The sequence below is a fragment of the Dipteris shenzhenensis genome, chromosome 7 (assembly GCF_047967505.1).
Source record: "Dipteris shenzhenensis isolate YYH24624 ecotype China chromosome 7, Dip_SZ_1.0, whole genome shotgun sequence".
Lineage (NCBI taxonomy): Eukaryota > Viridiplantae > Streptophyta > Polypodiopsida > Gleicheniales > Dipteridaceae > Dipteris > Dipteris shenzhenensis.
Window position 1 is genome coordinate 50,325,172 of NC_141602.1, and position 14,274 is coordinate 50,339,445.

A 14,274-nucleotide genomic window follows, 5' to 3' on the forward strand; every position below is an offset into this window, starting at 1 on the left:
TTGCAAAGTAGTTGAAAGAGGAAATTGACAAGATGCAAAGGGTGGGATTCATCTACTCGATGGATAATGTAATCTGGCGGTCTATCATAGTCATCATTCTGAAGAATAATAGAAAACTTCGGATTTGTGTGCATTATCGGACGTTGGCTGCACAACGATCACGGATCAATTTCCCCTGCCTTTCTATGACACTTTGTTAGATGCTGTTGTGGATCATGAAATGTACAGCTTTCTAGATGGCTTTAACGGATACAACTAGATCCACATGGTTGAATACGACAAGGATAAAATAGCATTTTTTATGGAATGGGGAGTTTATGCTAGCAACATATGACATTTGGGCTAAAGAATGCACTGCCAACAATCCAGCCATGGATATAGAAGGTTTTTGAACCATACTTGACCACCTTCATGCGGGTGTTTTTGGATGACTTTAGTGTTTTTGGGAGAAGAGCTGAGCATCGAGATCAATTGTGTTGTGTTTTGATAAAATGACAAGGTGCCATGTTGAATTTGAATCCAGCAAAGTGTGCTTTTGCAGTGAAGAGAGGAGTGTTACTAGGTAACATCATTTTGGAAGAGGGAGTGGCGATTGATCCCAAAAAGGTAGAAGCCATCCAGAAGGGTAAGGTTCCCAAGAATGTCAAGGAGTTACAAAGGCTCCCAGATGGGGATCATAGGAAAGCATTGCCTATTTCAACACCCCCCCTCATTGCCTGGATGTGGGCCTATACTCATATGCTAGGCACTTTCTCAAAAGCAACTAGAGTATCTAATTCTCATAAGAAGATTGGCTATATTCTCTTTTGTTGAACCACAAACAAGATCCACCATGGCATCTTTGATCAACTTCTAGAGGGAATGACGATCCACCTCAAAATGCTTCACGCAATCTTGGAACACTATGTTGTGTGCTATAGCGATGAAATTTCACTATTACACTATCAATGAATGGTCATCCTATGTGCCTCAAATTCACCAATAGTTGTCTGAGCCAAACAATCTTGCATGAAGCCATCCTTGTTGTAGGTACTCTTCTTTAGTCGATAAGAGAGACACAGAGAGAGGGGGGGGGGGGGGGCGGGGGGAAGAGAAAGTGAGAGAGCAACCGTCTGCTGCTTCTTGCTTGCAAGGAAGGGCAAGGCATCATTTCTTGACTTCTCAAGGCAAATCAGTCCCCGCAGACCAAGCCCAAGAAGGTCACTAGGGTGGGCAAAGGAACAAATCAATTGCTCATCCAAGATGGTTCAAATGAGGAGACAACCACCCTAGCCACCTCCTCTACATCCACACAAACCCCTTCCCTAGATGATCCTAGTGTGCCCCCCATATCCTAAGGTAAACAAACAAGTTCGGGCCCAAGGCCTCCCCTCTGCACCGCGGATGCTGCGCTACTTATCATATGTTTGCTAGCCCCTTACCAAGTTGACAAAGAAGGATGTCCAGTTCATTTGGGAGGAGGAACCAGAAAAATTCATTCCGGTTGCTAAAAATTGTTTTGGTAGTCACCCCAGTACTATAGCCGCTGGATTAGAGTTTGGATTTCCATGTGTTTGTGGATGTGTCAGATATTGCAATTGGCATAGTGTTGATTCAAAAATGGTGGAAGGGTTGGTATTAGCCGGTGTATTACACAAGTTTAACACACCAGTGTAGAAAGAAATTACTCAATGATAAAATGACAAGATCTAGGAATGATCTACTCCTTAGGAAAACTTCGGAACTATTTACTAGGAATCAAGATTGTGTGCCATGTAGATCATCAAGCACTGTTGTACTTGGTGAAGAAAGTGCAACCAATAGGAAGGATGGCTCGATAGATTCGCTTATTGCAAGAGTTCAATTATACAATGGTACGTACACTAGGAAGCAAGCATTTGGTGGTAGATTACTTGAGCAAGTTAGATTCAGGTGAAGTACCCTCGGAGGGCATTCCAGCTAACCTACTAGATGCGGATTTGTTTGAGTTAAAACCTATTCAGGGTACGTAGTTTCTCACAGATGGCATTGAAGAGCCTACCTTTTTATGGTGATTGCCAGCATGTTGTATCGCAAAGGAGCGGATTAGGTGTTCAGGTTATGTGTACCAGAGCATGAACAAAATGCAATGCTTATAGAGGCACATCAGGGTATATTTAAGGGTCACTTGCCAAGAGACATCATGGCAAAGAAAGTTTGCTAAGCCGGGTTATGGTGGCCCACTACCATGGAACATGCACATGAGTTTGCAAAGCAATGCTAGTATTGTCAGAGAAATGGTCATCCCGTGAATGCGTACAGGATGACTATTAATACAATTCTTTCATTGGAGCCATTCCAAAAATGGGGCTTGGACTTCATGGGTCCTTTTAAGCTAGTAGCGCAGTACACAAGCAATAAGTATGTGGTGATGGCCATGGATTATTCAACTAAATGGCTTGAAGTGTAGATGCTAAGGGATAATACGATGGCCAGTACAGCAAAGTTCATATATTGGAATACTATCACAAGGCTCAATGAGTTTTTGTGCAAGATATTTTGATGCTCGAGGCGAGGGTCACTACCCATGGCCTTTCTAATGATTGAATTCTAAGCTGAATTCCAATAGGCACGAGTCAATGCAAAAATAAATGGGAGAAGTTTTCCGGCCTTTGGAACAAAATATACGATTTTGAGAGGAGGCAGAAGTCAGGACTCTCGAGCTTCTTTGAGATGGACGATGAAGAGAAGATCCAACATCGGCTGCCCACTGAGCATGTCGATACAGGTGTACCAGAACATGGTGAGTCCATTCGGGTTGGATTGGCAAATCAACCCGAGCAATATCATAGTAGATTCGTTGGATGGTAACCTCGCTTCCACGATTTGCAAGTATATTGTTCGTTCTGAAAGTGCTCGTTCTCATTCACTTGTGTGTTTGCCTTGTAGTGGAGGATGGCAATCCAAACCTGGAAAATTCACCTCCGCACCCTCCAAAGGACCCGTTCGCACAGGAAGCAGTTAGGGATGACTCGGGCACGGCAATCCCTAGGAAGAGAGCTCGACGTCTTTCCAGTGGAAGACGAGAGGCTCAAGAGACATTGAAGAATCTTGCGGGTGTATTCGAGAAGCAGGTCACAGAGAGAAGTTCTCGATTCGACAAAGCAAAGGCAACAAAGGAGAAGCGCAAGCACGAGCAGATTGAATCCATGCAAGACATGGAGCGGATCGCCTTGATTCGATGGAGAGAGTCGCCCGAGATAGCACCCGTGCTATATGCCAGCCCTTGAACTCGATTGCCAAATCCTTGGCTTCACATAGGAAATAGGTCGAGGGTCAAAAGTCATTTCGTCTTTAGTTATGTGCTTGCAGGACTGCACTGGTATTTTCTATGGTTTTTGAATTTACATGCAGCAGGCTACGTTCTACACAGATTTTTTGAACCAATTTCATAAAAAGTTCCAATGGAATTATTATGGATGGCACCCAGCAAGCATTGGTGAGATTTGTTAAAATGCAATCATCATGCTTTAGGTTTCTTTTCATATAAAACGTGGAGCATTCTTTCTTCATTTGTATTTTCATTTGTTTATTCAAAAGAAAGGGCAGCATTCATTTGTATATTCAAAAGAAAGGGCAGCAATCATTTGTACAGGATTTGTGTATTCGAGATGACAAGTAAGATTGAGTGTGTTGATGATTTCCAGAAAAGAAAAGGACACGTATACTTGACCTTAGCTTTGTAGAAGTGAAATAGCCAAATATCTTTATTCACTTGTCGTACAAGCATGGCGCATGGAGCCTACAAGCGACTGACATACACTCACTAATTCTTTGTAGGAAAGAAATAGCTCATGGAGGTACTGTGTAGTCCAACAAGGAGGTTCTTGTGAACTCTCCTCCCTCGTACTCAACCACCTCATTGTATAACTGGACATTGAGGTCAGGCACAAAATGATCTGGAATCTCCACCTCTAAGTCTAGGCAGATGTTGTGCAGGATGCAGCAAGCTGCCACACTTTTGGTAGCAAGTTAACATGCGGCCTCCGAATGGAATTTTTTAAAATTGTCGAAGTAGTTTTTAATCGACCAAATGCCCTTTCCACCACAATCCATGAAGAAGAGTGTATGAAATTAAACTCCTTCAACCTCCAATCATCTAGTGCAGGGAAGGGGATTACTAGCCATGGCAGCAAAATGTAGCCTCCATCAGCAAGAATGTACTCTCGAATTTTGAAATCACCATCGACATATTTAGGACCATTCAAAATCTGTCCTCTCTCTGCCAGATGGTAGAGGCTGGAATTCCTGAGAAGTCTCAAATCATTGACCGATCCCGCCCATCCAGTGAAGATGTCCAAGAATCGCATTATTCTCTATTACTAGTTTATTAGTTCAACCCGATACTGTTGGAGATAACTTTGGATCTGAAAATGAACTCATACAATTAGAAAACTTGACCACTTATGTGCCTCATGAACCAAAATTCCTTCTGGGTTACAAGGACTAGCAACTTAGGAACAAGCTTGTTTCAAAGTTGAGGGTGAAGTCAAAAGATCACTCAGTAGAGGATTGTACTTTGGACAATATAGATTCTCATCTGCGCCAATTTATGTCTCAATCTTCTCAATAATGGAGGGAGAATGTTCTTTCCTCATGTGGACAGAACATGGCTAGTGTGACAATTAGGACACGTGATTCCTTCGATACAATCTTAAGCTTGAGACCCCTAAAACACATTGCATCTATATAGGTGAGAGCCATTATCCACTAAAGTCATTCTTGGGAGCAGGGCCTTCCAAGAATAACTAGCTGGGTTGAGACTCCACCTAAGGCCTGTGTATCCTGAACGATATGAGGTATGGATGTCTCCTTACAGATATGAGGTATGAGTAGCCTCTAGCTCAAGGATGTCCTAAGAGATCTACGGTTGGTGGTAACACACTAGCCTACACCACGTGTCCCATGTTTGTATGCTGACGACCATTAAGCTTGTGGGTTAGCAAAGAGATAGAGAAGATTCTAAAATCCCCTAGTTAGTGATGACTAACCTGTAGGGGCTGTTTCAGACTCCCCTGTGCAGTCCATAAAACTGTGCATGGACGGGCCATATGAAGGCAACCATGATGCTCTCAAGAATTTGGCCACTCATTTGGGAGAGCCTTCTCCCAGGAAAGTGAATATTGCAGGATGCGGTAGGCCATAAAAGTTAACAAATGAGGGCAGCTGCAAAGGCAGGGGTCAGAGGGGGGCTGGGGGGGGGGATATGTTGGCAAAATGCGTTCACCTGAAGCCTTTTGAAGCTGCCCTGTTTGTGTAACACCCACATCTCAAAACACATGTTATAGCAAAGACTGGTAACAAGAATTCCACTAATAGAGACTGTAAACAAGGAAACATGGATAAGCTTCCCTGTATGAGAACACACACCCCCCTCAAAACACATGGTATAGCACAGTAAGCAACCTAATAACAGTTCGCTGAAGATACAAAAGTAAATCAGAGATGCTCGGAGTGATTCACATCTAGCAAGGAATAGCACATCAACCAAGGCCACAAAGTGCGTGCTAGAAATGTATAAGATTGAGTTCTGAGGAGATAATGATAACCACGTGGAGTTTGAGCTGACATGTATCAAAACAAGACACAGCTGGTGAAGATTGATTGCAGATGTACTTCCGTGTTCCATCTCTTATACACCTGTGAAACACAATATTTCACCTGATCCAAATCTTACATGTGTAACGTAAGTCCGTAAAACCTATCTACATTGTACAGAGAGCTCCCAGAGGTACAGGACGCACTTTGGTTTAATATCTGCAATTGCATAAAGATCTTGATATGGAAAAACTGTAACACCATATTACTAATGTTTTATTAGGAGAGAGGCACAAACCAGAGAGCTTATAGCTGTCAACCTTGAGTTCGCTACCATGCTCCTTTATCCAACAGAGCTGCATATGCTGCCAGAGAATTGTTTTGGGGTATGTCACCACCATAACCAGCTCTATACCCAAACCTTGGTCGAACATAGCAGTGTTACTAGTGTGCTACAAGAGCTAATGAGTTAAACAGCCAACATATCAAGCTCCATGTATTACATATACCGGCAGTTCTTCCACAGAACGAATAACTCTCAATAACCAGAGATGGAGGAACAGGTGGCTATCCCACACGGGATTATTGCACAACGTTGAGAGGAGAAGCAACCCTGCTCCACCACTTCACTATCACTGTGCCATAGAAAAAGCTCTTCCCTCAGGACTATCCCACAATACAAAGCATAGACAACTCTCGAATACGTTTTCCCACCCAACCCAACCACAGTAGAGTAACAGTATACCTGCATCCGACCAGAACGACCGTCTTTTGTATAGCACAAAAGAAATTGAAATCTGAAATCCGGCAGACAAAGAGGATACCAGAATTCAGAAATTCAAGTCCCCTACAAACCCATGGATGTACAATGCTCTTCTGGACATGCCTCTTAAGGTTCGGTATACTACAAGTTCTGCCAATATTTCAAGACCTTGACATGGTTATCCTTTGCAGTGCATCATTGTCAAGCTACCAGACAAGTCCATTGATAATGTCTGAGGATCTCATGGTACTCTTAGCAAAACCTATTGATCAGGAAAATTCAAGTACCCAATCCTAAACAAAACTACTACATAAGGGGGGACCGTAGAAAGCGGAGCAATCAACCCCAAAAGTGGCGAACATATACATGTCCATTTTCTCGAGCATCTTCTGCAGCTCCAGCTCGACTCGAGCTACCCTCTGCAAGAGTTACAGCAGCGAGGGAGGATGAGGACCAGCCAGGCACAGATAACCCTCCTTTCCCAGTCTCCTTATTCTCCTGCATAATTTCTTTTCTTGAGCTTTTGCCTTTGACTATTTTTAAAGAGCCACATGCAGGCTGTGCTTTCTCCACCTGAAGCTTCGGCGCTTTTCCCAAAAGTGCATTGTGAGCTTGCAGGGAGGTTTCCTTGCGAACCCAGTAATACTTAATGCCAGTCCATATTTTAGGCCACAAGTAAAAGACAAGCCTCAGTATCAGAAAGATCGTTGAAAATACCAGATACAGATCATCATGCAACCACCTTTTGAGCAAGTCTGACCAGGAAATGTGGTGATTATCCCTGCTCTGAAGCACTGTATTTGTCCTGGGTTGGTTAATCAAGGCCATCCCATCACCCCCACTGGTAACTGGAATAATAGGTTCAAGACCTGCTAACATTATTCAGGCATTTCAGTTACCCATTCGATGAAAAATAAGATATGCTTTCAATCTCAAAGATCGGTTGAGATAGGAAGTGCCAGAATTGCATGTGTACCTGTGATGTGCTTGTAGAATCGGCCAATACTTTCAGTTGTCCTGGATCCATAGTACTGAGCCCTGACAGTCTTGTTATGCAGGACAAGGGCAGGAAAGCTGTGAACTCCATACTGCGAAAGCGCACTGGCACCATAGACATATGCACACTAACAATGGTTAAGGATAAATAGCCACCAAACTGCAATACTTTCACATGTACCCAACTATGAAAAGTATCAACTACAACACACCCAGGTCCCATCCATGAGAAACCACTGCTTTTCTCTTCATACAAAATTGTGAAGCATGATTAACAACCCTGCAAAGATGACGTCATCCTCATGGAGCGGGGAATCCCCTAAACATACCCTATAATATGAATGCAAAAAGCCATATGATATCTCTAGATGGGTGAGCAAGCAACATCAGCGTTATGATAGAGTCCAATAACTAGAATCAAAGCACGCAGAGGGATTGAACAAGCATTATCATTCTGAGCAGACCAATCAATACCACTCATTGTGGGATCGCATTCTGCCTTACATAGAGGAACATTACTCAAAAGAAAGGTGACGTGAAAACCATCAAACCAAATCTTTGCTTCAAACAAAAGAAAAGAACTGCAATCAGAGAATTCTATTGTACGAGAAAAAGACAGGTATACATACATAGCATCCTAAAGAAGCCGTACTTTAATGAGAGGCTGCTCAAAGACAGCCCCATGCCCACCTGGCAGCTATTCAAAAGGAAAAGGAAGTTTGTGCGGCCAAGGAACACAGGTACTTCTTGTCAACCAATTCAGAATTTAAAGGGCCTTAAAACATTCGTGAAACACGATAACATCCAGCTGGCTCTAGTCAATCGAAGCTGTTGCTAGATAAAGGCATTGTCAGCATAGGCCCCTTCCCCACCTTTCGCTAGAGAAGAGCATTTTGTGCATTGGCATTAAGAACATCATCCACTCTTCCAACTGCTTTTTATAACTTGACAGAAATACACTTAGAAAGCCAGCTGTGAGGGGCATTCTACCTGCCTCCACGTGTTTGAAACCTGGTAAACAAATTCTCTCCCGCAAAGACACTTGAGTTTCTGTAGAAAAAGCTAATCACCAACCCTTCTGCACTAGTTTCCAGACATTGATCGCACAAGGAATTAGCTTTTCCTTTGACCACGCTCCCCAGCAAATGACGGAAAACCCTCAAAATTGGCATTGGTCAAAGATGCCAGACACATTCAACAAGAATTACCTTGCAAACGAGCGAACGAGCCTTCATACGAATTCGTTTATTCTGATTTGCAATCATGCACATCGGCAAATTAAACTGAAATCAGTTTCATTATAAGTACCTGGGCCAGAGCGCAGATGACTCCACTGCAATATGATGTATTGCAGGAAAAGAAGACGACAAAGTGTCAAAAATCGGCCGCACGATCTTGGAAAACGGACACCATTCCGCGTAGAAAAGCACTGCAACGTACGGATCATTTCTACGTTGAAGCACACTAAGAGTCTTTTCCAGGTTTGTGCCACTCATCTGGCGAAGCAGAGGAGAGAAAGCATCAGAACAGAATAGATACAAAACACGAGGCGCCTGCAGAAGACGCCAGATACGGAGCGTTATGTACCTCTGAAACTCTCGATGTGAAGCTACCGAAATCCTCGAAAAGCTGATGTTCGTGGTGCAGGCACTGGACGGCAAGAGTGAAGAGGGACTCTTGGGGGCTGAACTTGCGGCAGAGGGCAGGGGGAGAGGAAGAAGAGCGGGCGAGGGAGAAGGAGGCCAAAAGGAGGAGGTAAGAAGCGAGGGATGAGGGGAAGGAGGCACGAAGAGGCTCCATGAGAAGTTCTGTGGGGAGGAAAGGAGGAGATGAAGGAGAATGGAGAGGGAAACAGATCGATTTTGCTGTGCGCGAAACTAAAATCGAAAGAGAAGAATGGAGCAAGGAAGAGCTTTCTTTGTTGGGAGCTATGGCGAGACACAGAAAATGGAGAACAAAACAGAAAAGACTCCAGAAAGAGAGAGAGAAATCTCCCTAGAGAGAATATGTTCGTTTCCTAGAAAGAGGAGAGAAGATGCTATGTTGCCAACTCCTTCATCCCCCCCACACCTCACCTCCTCACATCATCTCCCCCCCCCCCACGTCCTCTTGCCATTCGCTCTCCCCTCCGCTTCGCCTGCCTGCCGCGTAGAACGTGCTATTTTTTGGCCCTGCTAAGAGACTCTGCTGATGCTTCTGGGTCGGAATGGCCTTGTTGGGGTGCATTAAACTCTCAATTTATTGGTGATCCCCATGGAAGAGAATGCCTAGGCTTGGCTGAAAAGTGCCAGGTTCCGATTTGTATTTGGTCAAGCTAACTTTGTTAAGAAGATCATTTGTGTTTTAAATGGCTTTAAAATGTTAAGCTAGCTTAGGCAGGGTTCACACTAGGTCGGCGGAAGACCTCCAAAAGGAAAGCTGAAGAGGCGTTGTCCCACTTTGACCAATCAAAGTCGCGGGCCCGAATGCTCAAAGCAAAAAAGGTTGTCCAGTGTAAGAAGGCTGCCCAAGCAAAGGATTTCTGAAAAATTTGAACCGCGAATGAATTTTATTGGGTATTGAACTTGGGTAGCAGGGTCTACACCCATCTCCTCATCCACCAAGCCAATAAACTATCGTTGAAATTAAATGCTCAATTGTCTTTTCCGTCGGGTGGTGTGAACCACCACACAGGCGGTCATGTCCTTTTTCAAAACCTCGAGGCCTTCCGTCGGCCTAGTCTGAACCGGACCTTAGTCTTCTTGCTACACATCTACTCTTTCTTTCATTAAAAGCTTCGTTAAAAGCAAAGCCATAGTGGTTTACCATGCACACATAACACATGAATTCGAAGGCCACAATATCAACTCAACACATTGGCCTTAAAGGCATGAACTAGGTTGAACTCATTGTCTTGGCTTCGCTTACGGGGGGTTCAGACTAGGCCGGCGAACACGGGTGTTGTGAAGAGAATGCAAGCCATGTCTGCTGGTGTGGTAGTTCACTGGACAAAACTTATATAGCGTAAGAGGCATTTATGGCATGCAAAGTTGATTGGCTTGATGGAAAGGCATACACGGTTTGGGTCACTTGGTGTGTCAACCCCCCACTCAGCTCCTCTCATGCCCTTTTTCTTCTGCTGCCCATAAGATGGGCAGCCTTCATCCCACAGAAAACTATGTTTACTTGGCGTGTTCGGGCCTGTGCATGCGATTGGTCCACGGGTGAGGGTACCCTTGCACATTGCATTTTGATACATGTACGCCATCCTAGTATGAACCCTACCTTAGGATGGCTTGCCACTTCCAACCCGGTCTTGCCTCTTTCCTAAATAAGAAACGTTACTCAAGTTCTTTCTTTTACACTGCCGTGTTAACGTTAGTTGGGTGAACTAAGTCACACAAAGCGTGCTTTTGTTCATAACCTTACTTCTACCAAAACGAACATGATGAGAAGTGAGAAATAGGATTGTATTGCCTTATTTCTACCTAAGGGGCATAATTAGCCCATGTTTGAGTAGGATTGTATTACCTAAAGGGCATAATTAGCCCAAGTTACTTCAACCACTAATCATGCTAGTAATTGGCTACTCACTACTAATGTAGACCACACAATATAGGTTCGATCTTAGCCCCTAATCCCACCTATAGCCTCGATGCCATACTTGGCCCACACAGTGATTTATCAAAGTTTCTACATTAAATGCATCATGCCACATCGCAATAAAATGCTGATTTTTGGAATATTTTCTGCTTTTCTGGTGACATAAGCTTTCCTACAAGTGAAATATTGAGGGTACAATCCTCAAATACATCCCAAATGCCCATCAATTCTACAATCAAAATTATTTACCCAAAGGGTCCCCAAATTTGTCCCTTATTCTAGATTCTTATGCTCAAGGGGTCCCCAACATCATCATCTTAATGTGACCCAAAATCCATTCTTTTTTTCAATTATATGACCTTAACAACTAGCACATTGTTTTCCTCTTGGTATTGTCAACAAATTACACATCCCAATACCTTGGCTTCAAAGTGTGTCAAGACTTATGGGAGCTCTCTTACAAGTGCATTTTCTACCCTTCAACATCTATATCATGTTGATAGATATCCATATACTCATATGTTAATGACATTTGTGTTTATTTTTCCATTAGAATCCACTCAACATGATTATATAAGATTAAGACCATGGAACAATGACGAGGGAGCTGCAATATCTCAAAATAATAATTTTTTTGATTGACCACCAAATAAATAAATAATCAAAGTTGAATATTTAAATTACTTTCCTTGCAAAGGTTGTAAGCACTTAATGATATTGTAAACATGTTTTTCAAAAATGAATCATTCTTTTGGGTGAACACGTCAAGGTTATGACTTTCTCTTATCACTTTTGTCCACACCTACCACTTGGAAATAAGTCACAATGTATAAAAGTAACATGGGCCAATCTATTAGCAACCTCATATTACCATGGACTGCACTGATGCACACCACATATCATTATAATAGATCCAGATAAATTTTTTCATTTCTTATCTTTGGCATCTTGCAAATGCAAGGAATATTAAGATAGAGGCTCTTTTTCACACACATACTTCAAAACTCCTCAATGACCTATATGTTCCTTTAGGGTCCCCCACTTGAATTATGTTCCACCATTGAAAGTTCATTCGAGGCCAAAGCTAAATGCTCTTTTCATGGAAAACCTAGAGATCTTCAAAATATTCTCTAGTGAACAATGCCAACACCAAATCTTGAAGGTTCTTTTCTATCCTAATGAATAATTATTTACATCCTTATACATGTCTTAGGAAAGGAAATTAATGATGCTTTGTGAGGAGATAGAAATCTCAACACAAATATATTGCCAATATACTCTAGAGTTATTGGATGCCAGAAATTTAATCATACACCTTGTGTGTGTGTGTGTGTTCATAAACATGGTATTCATTTGAAACCATACACTATTTTAATGTTTAGGACATTCCAATGGGAGAATGGCACTGTGCCATTCTCTCTTTATGAAGCCAACATTTTGCATCAGAACATTGCATTGGGAGAAGGCACTGGTGCCATTCTTCCAATGCGATGCCCTGATTCATACATTTGCATTGGTGCTTTGTGAAGCCAACATTTTGAATCAATACATTGTGATGGGAGATTTGCACTAGTGGTATTCTCCCTTTGTGAAGAAAAAATTTTGAATCAGGAAGTTGCATTGGGAGAATGGCACTGGTGCCATTTTTCCTTTGCAAATACAAGATTTTGAATCGGGACATTGCAATGGGAGAATGTCACTATTGCTATTCTCCCTTTGTGAAGCAAAGAGTCCAGGTCATTTTGCTTCAGCAAGCACAGCTAGGAGAATTCTTAATGCAGGTTACTTTTGGCCATGCCTCCATAAGGATGTATATGAATGGTGTCGAAGTTGTAAAGTATGCCAAAAGTTTGGAAGGCGACAGTTGATTCCTGGGCCCTTAAAGCCTATTCCAGCATATGGACCATTTGAGAGGTGGGGGTTGGACTTTGTGGGACCACTCCCTCGCTCATCTCAAGGCAAGCATTATTTATTGGTGGCCACAGATTATGCAACTCGGTGGGCAGAGGCCAAGGCCACAGTCAATAGCAAGGCAAGCACAGTTGCAAAATTTCTCTTTGATCAAATTTGTTCACGCTTTGGTTGTCCTTTGGAAATTCTCACTGATGGAGAAACCTCTTTTAGAAATGAACTAATTGAAGATGTGGTGCATGTCCATGCCATACTATCCCCAATGTAATGGCTAAAGATAAATCATAGCATGTCCATGCCATACTATCCCCAATGTAATGGCTTGGTTGAGAAAACAAATGGATTGTTGTGCAATTCAATGGGAAAACTTGTAGACACCAAGAAAAGGCATTGGGATAGGCACTTGGTAGAAGTTTTATGGACTTACAGAACCACACACAAGCTAGCTATTGGGTTTACACCATTCCAACTAGTGTATGGAATAGAAGCCATTTTACCCATTGAATTGAGATGCATAGTCTTAGACAAAAAATTTATCGGCCGATGGGAGGGACCATATCGAGTCAAAAAGAAGTTCACGAATGGAACCTATCAGCTTGAGGATGTTGATGGCATGGTGATACCTAGATGCACCAATGAGTATCACCTTAAATTCTTCTATGCTCGACCACGTTGAGGGCCAGCAGACCCTCTCTGTCATTAGAGAGGATCTGCTAGGAGGGGAAAGATGTGACGCCAAAAATTGATATTTTTAATTTGGCATTGGTATTGTTTTTCTCTATGTTTGATAAGAGTTTGAGTATCAAGTGATAGCCTAGCGGCTCTCACTTATTTCTATTTTCTATGATATTGTATGGGATTGAGAGGATGAGTGGAATGGATCATTGTAAATACCATAGCTATGAATTATAAATACCTTGGTATGGGGTGAGAGTTATTTGTATATGGGATATTATGGAGTTTTTAGAAAATAGGAAGAGCGAGTCATACAAAAAGATGGGCTCATGTCCATGTGTTCCAATAATATAAGAGAGGCCACATGCCAAGCGTGTGGAAGGCATGTGGAAGAGTGTGAAGTCAAGAGGAATCCTTCTAGAATTCCTATGTGGAATAAGGAGGATGTGGACATGTGGAAAAGAGAGGGTCCGTATGGGCTCCATGTGGGGATGGCTTTGGTTCATACCATAAAGCTGTGAATGTTATAGGAGTTCCCTTGTCATCCCTTTCTATCTTAGCAACCTTTGCAACCCAAATTGGGCACCTTGGTCATCCAACTTTGAACCTGGATCAGATGCCCAAACTGCAACAAATAGACCCTCTTCAATCTCATTAGATACTCTGGTGAGGGGTTTGTCTCCCTTCCTGCCACAATATTTTCGAGGTAAAAGGCATTCCTCTGCTTCCTCCATATCTACTAACATATTTATATCCAAAGAAAAACTTGGTGACCTAGCTTGTTCCGGCCA

At 42.7% G+C, this 14,274-nt stretch overlaps 2 protein-coding genes across 4 annotated transcripts; one reads left to right on the plus strand and one right to left on the minus strand.

Moving 5' to 3' along the window:
- Positions 1–2,577: 2,577 nt before the first annotated feature.
- On the plus strand, positions 2,578–3,431 carry LOC147900458 (uncharacterized). Of its 2 annotated transcripts, none has more exons than XM_087377588.1 (2): positions 2,578–2,825; positions 2,908–3,431. In XM_087377588.1, the coding sequence occupies exons 1-2, from the start codon at positions 2,699–2,701 to the stop codon at positions 3,246–3,248; spliced, it is 468 nt and encodes a 155-aa protein (XP_087233714.1). In that variant the 5' UTR covers positions 2,578–2,698; the 3' UTR covers positions 3,249–3,431. The 2 variants fall into 2 exon arrangements, with proteins under 2 accessions (XP_087233714.1, XP_087233715.1); XM_087377589.1 differs by having other exon boundaries at positions 2,578–2,761.
- A 2,152-nt stretch (positions 3,432–5,583) lies between these two features.
- On the minus strand, positions 5,584–9,280 carry LOC147900459 (5'-adenylylsulfate reductase-like 4). Of its 2 annotated transcripts, XM_087377167.1 has the most exons (5): positions 8,903–9,041; positions 8,624–8,811; positions 8,306–8,393; positions 7,296–7,420; positions 5,584–7,188 (listed from the first exon to the last, which is right to left on the minus strand). In XM_087377167.1, the coding sequence occupies exons 2-5, from the start codon at positions 8,760–8,762 to the stop codon at positions 6,659–6,661; spliced, it is 882 nt and encodes a 293-aa protein (XP_087233293.1). In that variant the 5' UTR covers positions 8,763–8,811; positions 8,903–9,041; the 3' UTR covers positions 5,584–6,658. The 2 variants fall into 2 exon arrangements, with proteins under 2 accessions (XP_087233293.1, XP_087233292.1); XM_087377166.1 differs by lacking the exon at positions 8,306–8,393 and having other exon boundaries at positions 5,586–7,188; positions 8,903–9,280.
- Between the last annotated feature and the right edge of the window lie 4,994 nt (positions 9,281–14,274).